This window comes from Saccostrea echinata, unplaced genomic scaffold (genome assembly GCF_033153115.1).
Source record: "Saccostrea echinata isolate AGI-Se365-2 ecotype Australia unplaced genomic scaffold, CSIRO_AGI_Sech_v1 ptg000032l, whole genome shotgun sequence".
NCBI classification, from domain to species: Eukaryota; Metazoa; Mollusca; class Bivalvia; order Ostreida; family Ostreidae; genus Saccostrea; species Saccostrea echinata.
The window spans coordinates 3,022,474-3,037,012 of NW_026889781.1; the positions used below are offsets into that span (position 1 = coordinate 3,022,474).

A 14,539-nucleotide genomic window follows, 5' to 3' on the forward strand; every position below is an offset into this window, starting at 1 on the left:
GGTAGCTTTTTACGCCTATATGTCGGCCGATATGAATGCAGTAGGAGGTCATCACCCCCTCGTCTTTGATGTAGTTAAAACTAACGAAGGCAACAGATTCCACAGAAATACCGGTGTTTTCATTCCTGCTAAGATATACACCTGTCTCTAAAACAGTCTCTGACTGAATCACATATGGCAGGCGTGGACATATAAGCAAAATAACTGCGTACATGTACAAACTGCAATGATGCTTTGTTTGATGTTTTCAAAATGAGTAAACTATTAATTTGATCAAGGGAATACTGTGAAATCACAAATTTTCGTGGGGTTTAATTTTCGTTGTTTTCGTGGTATGAAGAGACCCACGGATTCATATCCCCAACTGAGAACATAGTATTTTGCTATAGATTTTGTTGCTTTAAGGGGTCGAGCACTGGCAAAATCCAGGATTTGGACAGTAAATGGGGGGGGGGGGGGAGGGGTTAATTAGTTTTTTTTTGCTTATTAGATTATTTTGGTATGTCCCCCCCCCCTCCCCTTTTGATCAGTTAGGGGTTTTTTTGGTCAGATTTTTGTATGGAAAGTAGGCCCCTTACTCTTGAAACCCTTGTTACGGGCCTGTTAACCACGAAATCAAATCCACAGTAATTTTTCCTCAGACCCCGATAATAAGTGATTTTACAATACCCCTTTTGCAATTTTTTTTCTTTTTTTTTTTAATACATATTCATCGTACTGTAAAAAGGTTGCAAATAAAAGTTTGAACCTATTAAAGAAGATATTCTTCTTGATAAAACAGAAATCAATAAAAATTTTGCTTGTTATTCAACCATGAAAAGATAAATTTGAAGATAAATGCGGATTAAGGTATTTCAAGAGTTATATTCCATCATTCATTGAAAATTAATCAAAACTTTTGCATTCCAGAAATTGTTCTGGAAGTATCCTTTAAGATGTTTGACATATTTCTTGCACATCTTTGTGTAAGGGCCCATATATAATAAACTCTTTTTTTTTGGGGGGGGGGGGGGGGGAGGGAGGGTCTAAATTTCAAACATTATATCATAATGGAATACACTTCTGTTCTTTAAAGTTGATGTCTGATTTTGTATTAATCGTATTTTTTTTCTTGTTGGTTATGATTTGAATGCTAACTTAAATAAATTATGGTCTATTCTTACTCAAATTAATCCTTATTTCACAAATCAATTTGAACTGCCTGAAATTTTATTTTATTGAACATTGTGGCACAATTAGAACAGTCAAAGATTAAGACAGATTTTATGAGATTCTACTGATTCTTTTTTTACAGTATAATATTAGAACAACAGTTATGGAAGTAGTATCAGCATATCCCAAAACCAATGGGAAAGGGGGTGGGGGTGGGGGGTACCCTACAACAATATTGACTTCTGGCTGTCTATTAATAGTGATAAAACAATTTTAACAATTTGTTCGAAATTTGTATCATTTTATTTCATACAAATTTTAAAATAAATACATCACAGATAAAACCTTTTTTTAAAAAAAAAAACATATCATTTCATGCTGCAGTCAAACTTTTCAGGAATTTGCAAACCATAGGGTTGAGAATTAGCAGCTAAGGCTTGAATTTTGTGTATTTCTATGATAACTGAAGATTTTTTTTTTAAATTAAAAATCAAAAATATATGTGGAAATAACTCTAGTGTCCTCCAGGTAACTGTAAACAAACATTTTTTTTTCTTATAATTAAATACATTTAAATACTGAAATTTCTTTTATAAATACTGAAAGTATTTTTAAAATACTTTTTGAATACCTCTAACAAAATCCATTGCTTATTTTCACTCATTTTCACTGTCATATGTTATACCACTGTCTATACAAAAAAGTAAGAAAATGCATTAAAGAATTTCAGCACATTTTTTTCATATTTTAAAATATATATACATATCGCTACTTTTATAAAATTAAAAATTAATCACTATCAGTCCACTACTTTAACAGTCTGTATGTGGGCGGGGCCAGTTGAAGTCTGTCCAGCTATCTTCCTGTGAGACACGCCCCCCTGTGAATGATCAGCTAAAGTGGACGTTTTCTTGGAGGGATATTTTACTGCAGTAGCTTTTCCAATTGTTTCCTGTGATTAATAACAAGAAATATTTTTAACAATAATTATTTAAGAAACTAAATTGTAATATATTTAAATTTCTCTACTGAAATCATCTGATAAGTTCATAATATATTTTGAAAAATACAGGAAATAAAATCACTTTGTGCTAAGTTTAAATTCATTTTGAGTGTTTGCTGTAACCATGTGTTTTGCTGAATATGATAATTGTTTGCAAATATTTATTTATATAATCAATCAATTAAATTTTTGAGAAAATAATCGCACGCTTTCAGTTGAATACTTATTAAATCTTAATTCTAAATAACATCGCAAAATGATTTCAAATCATCAATTTTTAAATGTAGATATATACAGTGTCACTTTCCTATATCATACAACAATATCTCCAATACTACATGTATTATGTAGATGCATGTCAAAGTGAGTTGGACCAATCCCTTTTTATTTACATGTTGTGTGTATTTTAACCTCAATATCTTCAATCCTTGGATATCTCTGTTTTTTCATGGGCCCCACCATATTCAGAATAATGACTCAGATTTAAATGTACATGTATACTTGCCTTAGTAACAGGTTGATGTCTCTCCACTATGACAGAACTCATAGGTGGAGCTACACCATTGACCCCAAGGTCACCAGGTCGTGACCCACCAGAAGAGGATGGTCGTGGAGTCTTAACTCCACCCCTTGATCCAGAACTTGGTCGATGACTGTCAATTTTACTTGTCACTTTCGCTGGAACCATTTTTCCTTTTTGTGAAGAAGATGCTTTTGTAGCTGCCTGTGAATATTGAATAACATTAAAAACTCTGTGAAGAGATATAATTTTAAGTACAATTCCCATTCAAGTACAGTCAAACCTTTGTTATCTCGAACTTGAAGGGATGAGATGTTTTGAGATAACAAAGGATTCGAAATATCCAGGGTAAAATACTTGAGGAATAAGCAGTTGGGACTTCAAAAACTTCGACATATCCATGGTATTTGTGATATCTGTGTTCAAGATACTGAAGTTTACCTGTATTTACTTGCTTGACAGAGGGATAATAAGGGACTTCACGAATGACTTGCACTGACTAAACTACCGTATATACTCTCCTATAAGTCAGATTTTTGAAAGTTTGACTCTATGCGCTATTTACATGTATAGGCGAGTCCTAGAAGTATTGATATTTTACTGGATGGCTAAATGTTTCATTCATTATTAAGCAATCCAGAAAATAATAGCATGAAAAGGGATTTGTTGAGAATAATTGATTAAAATTTGTTGCCATCTCCCAAATTATCATTTGAACACAGATAAATACACTATTGTATTGATATGAAATTAATTTGTAAAGAAAAAAAAAATCTGTTCCATCTCTTTAATGGGCTCCTGAATGGGCTCCTGCAGTACTTTCTCAAACTTTCACAGTAAAAAGATAAGCATAAAAGAGACAAATTCTGAAAATTTCATAATTTTAAAATTTGAAACTCAAGAAAGAATATCAGAGCATAGATCTGAAAATAACTGATTCTGGCAAAAAATAAGAGGGACATGGAAAAATATACAACCAACTTATAGGCAAGTATATGCAGTAAATATTAGATTTAATGTAAAATCTATGGCATCCTACACATTAGTAATAGTTGAATCAACCCTCAGAAAAATGACAATATTTTTTTTACACTGATGGATTTTCTGTATATTTTGTTTTTCATATGTACTCTTCAGACATATGCTCAGCAAAAGAAATTTTAATATACTTATGGTAACTACAATTAATTTAAACTAAAGGGCCTTTGTCAAACATCAAGTCAAATACATACCATATTTGCTTTGGACTGTGCCATACTAGATAGAGTTGTTGACCTTGACCCTTGACTAGTTATGACCTTGGGTGCAGAGGCCTCATAACCTGGATGAGAAGTAAATATGGGTTCCTGTGGGATAGTTTTAGGGGCACTGAAATCTTTCTCTGGAAGGCTGCTCTCTAAATTGTCAGAAAAATCTCCAGATGGTCTGTTCTCTGTAGTAGAAAAAGGCAATAAATACTGTAAAACAACTATTGTTCCAGACGACTTTTAAATGTCAATTGAAAGGCAAAGCTGTCCACAATTATTACTTATTGTGTTACATTTCATATAAATATGCAATTAAGTAAATGGTTTGCAGAGACAAATATTTGCAAGTAAAAAAGATACGAAACTTAAGAATTTCTCTCAAACACAATTAAAAATTGATAAAATATGTTGTAAATGTTGTCATATTGATGGGTTAAAAGTTTGACTTCTTTCTATCTGGACAAAAATTGGCAAGTGGAAACTTCAATGATTTACTAATATTTGATATTCCTCTTAAATGACTGATGATTATACAGTCAAACTCTGGTATCTTGAACACTGATATCTTGAATACCATGGATATGTCGATGTGATTTGGAAGTTCCAACCCCTTATTCTTTAAGTATTTTACATCAGATATCTCGAATCCTCGGATATCTCGAAGTTTTTTCTCGGTCCCATTGAGTTCGAGATAACGAGGTTTGACTGTACGTAGAAGTTCATCAATGTACCAACTTCTTCAACCTTTCCATGTTTAAATTATCATTGCATGGATCTTTGAAATTATGTGTTTCATTTTGAATTATTGTCAAACTTCCATCAACATATCCAAAGTGATCGATGATATCGCTTGTTAGAAGAACAATAGTCAACACAAATAATTGTTACTTGTTATGGAATAAAAGCTACCTTTCTGGTCATCTTTGTTAAATACGGTCATCGCTTCAAGGTTGAGTGCACACACTCCACGCATGAACGCCTTCTTCATGGCTTCCTCGTACTGCTCTCGTTCTTTGTGTAGATTACATATCTCCTCGCGAGCAGCATTAAGGGACTCTGTCAACTAAGGAAATAAAAATACATTTAAATCTATGAGCTATTTGGGACAAAGAAAAAGAACCTTGTTCTTTTCAAAGTCTTGCTTATTGAGGTTAAAATACATAAAGAGAGAGTGATTAAGACTTCTTAATTGGACATATCCATGGTATTCAAGAAACTGATGACTGAAATACCCAAGTTCAACTATGCATGACAATACGGTCTGGTCTCTTATATTCAATAACCATTAAATTTTGCCAGATTAAACAGACAATGAACTTTGTTATCCCAAACACTGATATTTGATATCCCATGGATATCTCAAAGTCAGTTGGAATTCCCGACTACATTTATTTTTTTCTTTATGTATTTTCACCTCAATATATCGAATACTTGATTATTGGAAAGTTTTTTTGTTCTTGGTTCTATCAAGTTCAAGATAACAACATGAACAAGGTTCGATTGTGTAAGAAAAAAAGACCCATTTGCTTTTGTCAAAACATATGATTTGATATAACTACACAATCTGTATTATTTGAAGCCTTTTTCTACAATGAGTCAATATCACATTGTATACCTTGCATTTAACGGTTAAACAAAGACAATATTAAACACACAACTCCTCTTACCAAAATAAAAAAATCTAGACCAATCTCCATTTTTCCGTCAGGATAATTGAAAAAAAAGTTCTCAAGATATATTACTCTGGAGAAAAAAGAGGACTTTTGGAAGCTTATCTTTGCTTTAGCATGATGATTGTCATTGAGCCTAATAAAATACCTTAAAACAATAGATTCTAAATAAAACATTGATCAGATTTTTGCTGATAATAACAGATTAGTGTGTCACTTCTTACAGATGCTACTTTAGCCTCGTAATCATTGGTCAGCTGCATACAGATCTCCTGAGCCTTGGCCTGACATGCCTTCTCCACCCTGGCTCGCCATTTGTTCTCAATCACAGAGTGCCACGCCTCCCAAACTTTCTGTTGAAGTCTTCTCTCATGGTACCGCTGGGCCAGCTTCTCTGCAAATTTCTAAAAAAAAAAAAAAAATTAAATGCAAATAAAACAACTGAATTACTCCCCTTTTCACAGCCATATTGTATACATTTTCCACACACAAATAAAACATCCAAGTTACTCCCCTTTTCACATCAACATATTGTAAAGATCTTCCACACACACACACACAAATAAAACATAATTAGTTACTCCCCTTTTCACAGCAATGTGTTGCAAACACAAATAAGACAACAGAGTTTCTCCTCTTTTCACAACAAAATGCTGCATATATCTTCCACACACACATACATGTATAAAACAACAGACGTACCTTTACTTTTCAGATCAACATGTTGTTAAATTATCTTCCTATGAGACAAATAAACACCAGACTTACCTCCCTTTTCAGATCCACATGTTGTATCTTCCACTCTGAGAAAGTCTTCATGGCGTCCTGCTTTTCCTTTTGTTTGCTGAGGGCCTGTGTCAGGTTAGAGATGACCTGGTCCTTTCTTTGTATTGATGTCTCGTACGTGTGGAGGAGCTCCTTCATTCTCTCTATCTCATCCTGAAGGTTCCTTCGTTCTGATGCAGAACTGGAATGTGAAGAGAGAAACTTGAGAAAGACAGTAAAGGCTACACAGAAGTGGATGAAACATTTCATTTCAAATTTTAAAATTTAAGACTTTACATGGACAGATATGTACCGTTGAATACTAGTATTCAATATCTCAAACACTGATATCATGAATACCATGGATATGTCTAATTAATTTCAAAGTCGAAATCACTTTTTTCTTTACGTATTTTAATCTCGATTTTTTTGAATCCTCAGCTATCTCATCTTCGCTAGCCAAGGGCTTTCGGTCTGCTCTGAGCAGAGTGGACCGAAAACTCTTGGCTAGCGAAGATGCAGCTATCTCAAAGTTACAAAGAGATAACTTTCAGAAAGAGAAGAACATTTCTTCTTTAAAAAAAACTGTTCAATTATAAATTCATCTTCTCAAGGCTTCTTAAACCATGAAAAGCTGAAGTATAACATTATTATTTTTATCCTTTTTTGAAGTACTTACCATTCTTGCTCCCTGAGTAAAGTCTGTTTGCACCTCTCAACAATTTTGATTTTGGCTTTACTAAACTCGGCCTACAAAATCAAAGGGAATTGAAATCATATTTAACATTTTTACATATTTAACATTTTGCATTAGAATATTAACAAAAGAAAATACCTTTGTTCAGTATTTCTATCATTTGAATTTAAGCTTGGAATTTTCTCGTGTATGTAAAAGTTGACTCTCAGTGTAAATATTCTTTGCATAATTTAAAACCAATCAGTTAATTTAATAGAGTAGCACCATGAATGGCTACTGTATGAGCAAATACAAAGCTTCTTCAATCCTTATAAAAAAAATACATGACAAAATTCTTTTTTTTCTTTTTCTTTTCAAGTATACATTGTCAAAAAATGCAATTATTTTTAATCAATAACAAAAATTAATTATGTTAATTACCAAGACATTCTTTTTCAGATCTGACGTCCAATGATCCAGCACATTTTCCATGTTTGTCACATCTGGGTCAATAGAAGACACATATTCTGTCTCAACTGTGGTCTGCTCCCTTGGAAATGACCTCTGACCTTCACTTTGATAAGACCGTTGCCCCTGACTATGGAATGACCTTTGACCCTCACCAAGAAAGGACCTTTGACCCTCACTATGGAATGACCTTTGACCCTCCTGGTGCTCTGGTTGGCTTGTGTTCTTGGACTGGAAGAGAGGGGGTGGGATCTTCTGCTGTTCTTCTGATGAAATAAAAAAATGAAAATTTTCTCCAATTGTTTTAGCTGTTCAAAATGTGTGTATGTTGGGTTGAAATGATGTGAGTGTTTTATAAATTCTAAATTCTTCCTTATGGATCCATCTTGGCAACAAAGAAAACATTTGCATACTGTGGGTTCATCACTTTTTCCTTGAACACTGAATTTGGTTGTTTTCACTATTAAGTCAGGTAATAAAAAAAAAGATTAGGAGAGCAACAAACTACAAATTTTACTACCATAATGATGAAACTGGACAAAGTGGCTGTCCATAAATTTACATACATCAAAGAAATTAAATTTTTGGACCACGCAATTTCATACCCATAAAAATGAATCAAAACAAAGTACATTGTATACAAGTCATCTAACACATTTCAGACATTTTATCATCCAACAATTACCTGCTGACATTTCATTTCGAGGTGTTTCTTGATCTGACTGTTCAGAACGCTGTGAATTGATTGGACTCTGACCAAAATCTGGAAGCTGTGACTCTCTGGTAACTTTGACAACCACTGGTGTTGTGTCTGGATCATCTTCAGACTCTGAAAAATATAATTTCACAAAAGAACTTTTCAGAAGCCATGATGGCTCAAAGAAAATGAAAAACTGGATCAGCAAATGTCTATTGATACAAAGAAATAACTTTCCATTTAATATACTAATACCACTAAAATAATTCAAATAGAATTTTTGCATTTTTGGATGCCTACAATACATTATAACCTACATATCATTTTTCAGGATTTTCCCCAACATTGAAGGGGGGGACTTTACAAATCTTTACAGTACTGTAATCTACAAGTGCTTTACTTCACAAGACTTTACAGTACTGTAATCTATCTATGATATCGTGATTTAGTACCTTCCTCGCGTTGAACTTGAACCAATGTCTCTCTCGTTACTTGGTGAAATGTCTCTCTGACCTCTGTGATGGTTTGTGGGATATGTTTGGGGTCGTAGTTAGGGATGACCACTGCATGCTTCAGAAGTTCTTCATATTCCTCCTGACACAGAAAGAGAAGAGACATGTACTACAATTTATCATCACGAACTGTGATACAGTTAAACTTCCTTATCTTGAACACCTATATATGAATAACATGGATATGTCTAAGTAATTTTGAAGTTCCAACCACTTATTATAAAAGTATTTTACACTTGATATCTTGAATCCTCTGATTTTTCGAAGTTTTTTTCTCAGTCCTGTTCAAGATAAAGAGGTTTGACTGTATAAGATTGACTTGATTGCATATATGCATTGTACATAGTTATGTATTGTAATAACTGTCAGAATTCAAAAGAACATGACAATACAATTATTTTGTTACTAAACCCGAAAAAAGTGAGACAGGGGTTTAAATTTTCACTAAACTTTCACTGGTCTGAGGACAATGCAGCTTCTGAAATTCACTAATCTCTAACATTAATCACTAGTCCATTGCAAAACAAAAAATTAAAAAAAAACACTGAAACAATGTTGACAGTTTACTCATCTTATGGTTCATTTTGTATCAAGCTGTCAATCTGACGCTATCAAACTGATGCTTGAAACTTGTTTCATATCAAACGTCATGGCGATGTGCCTTGAATTTACAGTAAACTTTTTGTCTACTGCTCTAAATGTGATTTGTGAAACAGCTAAGAAGAAGGAACACATTTCTGATTTTCTTTCCATTTTTTTAACTTTCAGATATTTTTTTCTGCATAATACAACTGGCCCAACTGGCTATTGTAGGGTGATAATTATCTTGTCTGTCCCATAAAATTTAGGTCCTGGACCTCGGACCACAATATTTTTAAACCTCTGTGAAATCAAAACTGTATATAGAAATGTTTTTGAGAGTTCACTTCAAAGAGTTTGGGGAGAAGAATTATATAAATCTACATCACATCTACTGAGGGAAGTTTGAATCCACCAATCAATTTCTTGGATCCCCCTCTCACTAACCTACCATCAATCTACTGGACACAGAACTCCCTGGAGAATCAGGGGGAAGATCTGGCAGGCTTTCCTCATCCACCGAAGACATGTCTGTTCAGGATCTAAAAATGTGGCAAAATAATTTTGATCAATTATATTTTCTTTAAAAGTATTTTTATGTGCTTTCTATTTTTTTTTATTATTATTTTTTTTTTAGTTACAAAGATGCATACTGTCATTACAGTGTAATAAATTAAATTAAAAGGAACTGCGTGCTCAACACATGAGTGAAAAAATTCTGACTGTGCATATTGATCTGCAGGAATATTTTTCTGCAGTAACGCTTCAACCCACAATTCAAAGCAAATTGATCGTTTTTTTTCCATAGCTGTAGTACTGCTTTGTGGCTCAAATTCTCACGATAACCAAAGAAAAGTTCACTAATGCAAAAAAGTAATTCACCTATAAGTCATTGGTGCAATGGGAAAATCAGAGAAATTCCACCCCAACAATCACAACATCAACAGGATCAAAATACAACAAAATGTCCGGCTTTAACAGTTATGATTTGGAAAGAAAAAATTCACTCTGATATAAAATTTTTAGTCATAACTACATATCATGTATGATAGCTAGTGTAACGTTATGGGATATAATCACAAAAGAACACAATGAATGAACACATACATTCAAGCTTCTAGCGTTCTGCTACTTATTGTCCAACAAGTTGCATTCAGGCCTTTTAATTTAGTTTAAGTAATACTGACTAAGTAGCAGATAACCTAAGTATTCTCTCTCTATGTCAGTTCTAGATTTATAGCTATAAGACTTTTAATAAGAGCATGTTGAAACATGTCTAATTACTGCAAACTCAAATTTCCCCCTGGAGTTCTTTGTGTGAAAACTGCATGATTGATAATTGCTGAAAAGTATTTACCTTACGATCGTATGATGGAATAAAATATGTTCCTTTCTAAGCTGTCTGAAAAGCAGTTTTTTTTTCTCCCAAAGTCAGTCTTAATAGTGTTCCACCATGTTTTGTAAACAATATTCAATTTCGTACAAGTTTTGTAATCATTGATTTCATTGGCTGATACATAAGCAGTAGTATTTAAAGTAATTTTGAAAAGATTAGAAAAATCCGGATTGTTGGCTGCAATTTGTCTACAAGGCAAGCCCTTGTGTGCGTTTAAAGTGCGCCATCCCCTCGAAATCATTCTTGTTTTGTAACAAAATAAAATCATGTAAATCCATATATTTAAAGTCATAAATGGCGTATTTTTTTGATAAGTTCAGGCAACCAAAATTAAAAAGATCTTTCTATTTGTTTTATTACTTTATATAAACAGATAAAGATAGGACTTTCCTGTAACTTACACAATTTAAATCAATCGCGTTTCAAAGATACTAAAAATCTAAAGCAATAACCGATTTATTTACCAACTCCACATTTAAATAACGGACAAATTTAAAGTCAATTTAACTGCAGAAATGTATAATGGTAGGTTATTCAAGCTCAAAATCGGTGAAAATTTTAATTTAAACGTATATATATACATTTGTGGTATCTCTCTATTATATAAACATGCAGAGAGCAAATATCTTCATACCTGTATGAAGTTTTTCGAAGGTCATAGGTCATTACGTGACCTAATCACACAGCGCAATAATATCTAAACATAAAAAGACTTACTCCACTAAGCAATATAGCATGTTTTTCATGCATAAAAATGTACAAAATACGCAAGTAAAATAATAATCATTTTATTTACAATGTAAACGAGTATTTAATACCGTTCTTGATCGATTTTACATAGAGAATAGAAAACTACGTGTTATAAGTTTCATGTCTGAGCTGCATAGTATCAACGTTTACCCTTATTTTTCTCGCAGACCTCTGAATGCTATTATTTTTTTTCCATTAAACTTTACTCACAATAAATTTGAAAATCTGTTGAAAAATATCAATGTAATGCAATCACGCCACAAACAGCTGACAAACACTGCACTTTGGAAGTTCGGTAGGCACACCTCCATCATCGAGATCGTTGTGACGTTGTCTTAACAATGTAAGCTGTCGCCAGTGTCTCCGTGTCAACATCATAAATTAATAAATATGCCTTACTGAAATCGTAGATTTTATGTTTTTGATCAAATTTTGTACTTGATTTCAAGTTATCTGTTCCGGACAAGTGTCTCCATCCATCCCTTTCCGACCGAAATTCCTCCAACTTTTTAGTATGCAACATCGGACGTGTTTCTTGTGTTTTTTAACATCGAATATGGGTTCTCATGAATACAAAAATTCCCAGACACCAATATGCTCACTATAACAATTGATCACATGTAGCTCTCACAGAATATTCCCTTCAAAACAATCCTTTGCCAGATGAATTTGAAGCGTAACCGCTTTTCAAGCCGATTTACACCTAGCGTAATTTGTCAAAATCTACGACGTACAGTTAGTGCAATATTTATATTCGATTACATTCGATTGTCCGTCTCAAATGTATATATAAGTAATAAATAACAAGTTTAAAAACTTCAATGGGAATTGAAGTGGGTCGGTACGTGATCAAATCTTCTGAGAAGGCCTTCGGCCTTCACAGGATTTGATCACGTGACCGACCCACTTCAATTCCCATTGAAGTTTTTAAACTTGTTATTTATTTCTTAATTACAAATAACATAATATCATGTATATTTACACCCAATCTCGTATTATTATTTTTCAAGCTCAGATATGCCATATATAGCTTTAAAGTACTGGTATCTTTTTTTATTTATTAGAAAATTACTTCCAAAATTCGACAGATTCCATCAAAATGGTATACTGTGTAAATGTGGCTTTGGCAATCCCTTATGAAACAATTTTGGAGGGGGCACAACCAAACATTTTCAGTAGGGGAGGGGGCCACCAATTTAAGCAAATAAAAGAAATCATCAGACTTTATTACTGAAGGGGCACAATAAAGTCCATCAAGTCAGTACTTTGCTTTTATTGCACTGGCAAAATTATTGGGGGTTGGGGAGGGGGCTCCCCCGTGCCCCCCACCCCCACCCAGGTTCCTACGGCACTGTTCGGGGAGGGAGTACCCCTCCCAAACACTACCAGCATCTCCTTTTCAGTAACCTATGTGACAATCCTGTACATTTCTTGGACTTGCAGTATAGGCCATTTCAGTTCGTTGTTTGATCACCTGCAGATCTGAATGTTCATGCCAAGCCCGTAGTTCGGGAAGGGGAGAGGGGGTATTTCGAAGTAGTCATTCTTAAATTTGTATGTAGATTTTTATTAAAAGACCGACCCTTCCCTACTTTTTCTTGCAATATCTATATCGAAGGTCCAAGGAAATTGTACACATTTGGGGACCGAAATTTGACACCCTCCCCCAAATAGGATTTGATTGTGTTTAGGAAGTTCAAATGATAGATCTGCTTAACCCCCCCCCCCATAAAATTGATTTTTTTTCCCCTTAGTTTTTGAATTATTCTCAACCAATTTACCAATTTTATTTAATAACAGATCAATTTTTGTTAGGCGATAAAAGAAATAAAAATAAAATAAACAAGTAAATCTGTTATAGATTGCTTTGTCAATCGGGCGGGGGGGGGGGGGGGGGGGGCTATTGGACTCTTTTTTCTTAGTAAATTCTAGTTCTATATTTTAGCAGTATTGCAATATCGATATATTAAGTTTCCCTTTTAATAGAATGAATGATATTATAATTTGAAGAAAATTTTAGTGTAAGTTCTGAAGAAAAACTACTGAAAAAGAAAACAGTTCTTGGCGATCTATTAGTTTGATAATTATTTCTAATTTGTAATGATATTTATGTTAGATAAATATCAAAAATAATCTGATTAAAAATGACAAGTATAAAATTTGCGCACTGTATTTTTGCTTAAGCCTTAGACATGTACATATGTCAATCATGTCCACGTTTATAGCCATGTGCAATGTGCATGCATAATAATAATCGTACATAATTAGGCTGTAAGGTACATAGATAGAAATGCCTTTTGTAGATACGAATTTTTAAAGTCAAATAAATTATATTTATGTAAAATATTGTAACTGAAAATTAAAATGCAAAAATACATGTATACGTATTTTGAAAGACATATTCACATTGACTGGAGACAATTCATATATATATATATATATATATATATATATATATATATATATATATATATATATATATATATATATATATATATATATATATATATATATATATATATATATATATATATATAAATAACGAATTAGTTCTCTCCAATATATAAAAGGAAAATGAACGTATTAAATATAAAGACAGGTAATATACAAACATACAGGCATGTACAATACTAAATACTAAATTTAAAACGTGCAAGGAAATAGGGGCAAACGTGTGCCAGGATCGAGAAAAATAATTCAAATGCAGATGTCATGTTGTATAAATTTTGAATTTACTGGTTGGAGGTAAATGCAAAATTTACATAGTACATCCATCCAGCAAATTGCATGATATTCAAACAAAATTCAAAATTCACAACTTGATAGATATCTAGAAAACGGAAAGATTATGGGGTTTTTTGAGAAAGTGGGAATGATTACGCTGGGTCCTGATGACCTTTTCTTCCTTTTTTTAACAATAGGAGCTACAACTTTTACGTCAGAAATTTTGTTGTAAAATTTATATTATTCTTTCCATGACTCGAAAAATAAATAACAGTATTTCACTGCCGAAAATGTACTTAAGTTTTAAAAACTTCTTTTAATTAATTATATTTTCACTGGAAAAATATTTGAATCTCCGATTGAAGCACAATATCGCTATT

General features: G+C 33.0%; 1 protein-coding gene across 1 annotated transcript; it reads right to left on the bottom strand.

The window, feature by feature from the left end:
• Positions 1-1,848: 1,848 nt before the first annotated feature.
• LOC133197948 (centrosomal protein POC5-like) lies at positions 1,849-10,714 on the bottom strand. The gene is made up of 12 exons (XM_061334118.1): positions 10,647-10,714; positions 9,741-9,831; positions 8,651-8,792; positions 8,187-8,330; positions 7,475-7,767; positions 7,037-7,107; positions 6,361-6,559; positions 5,817-5,996; positions 4,832-4,985; positions 3,908-4,107; positions 2,661-2,879; positions 1,849-2,104 (listed from the first exon to the last, which is right to left on the bottom strand). Exons 2-12 carry the CDS (start codon positions 9,816-9,818, stop codon positions 1,952-1,954), a joined length of 1,833 nt encoding a protein of 610 aa, XP_061190102.1. The 5' UTR covers positions 9,819-9,831; positions 10,647-10,714; the 3' UTR covers positions 1,849-1,951.
• Positions 10,715-14,539: the final 3,825 nt, after the last annotated feature.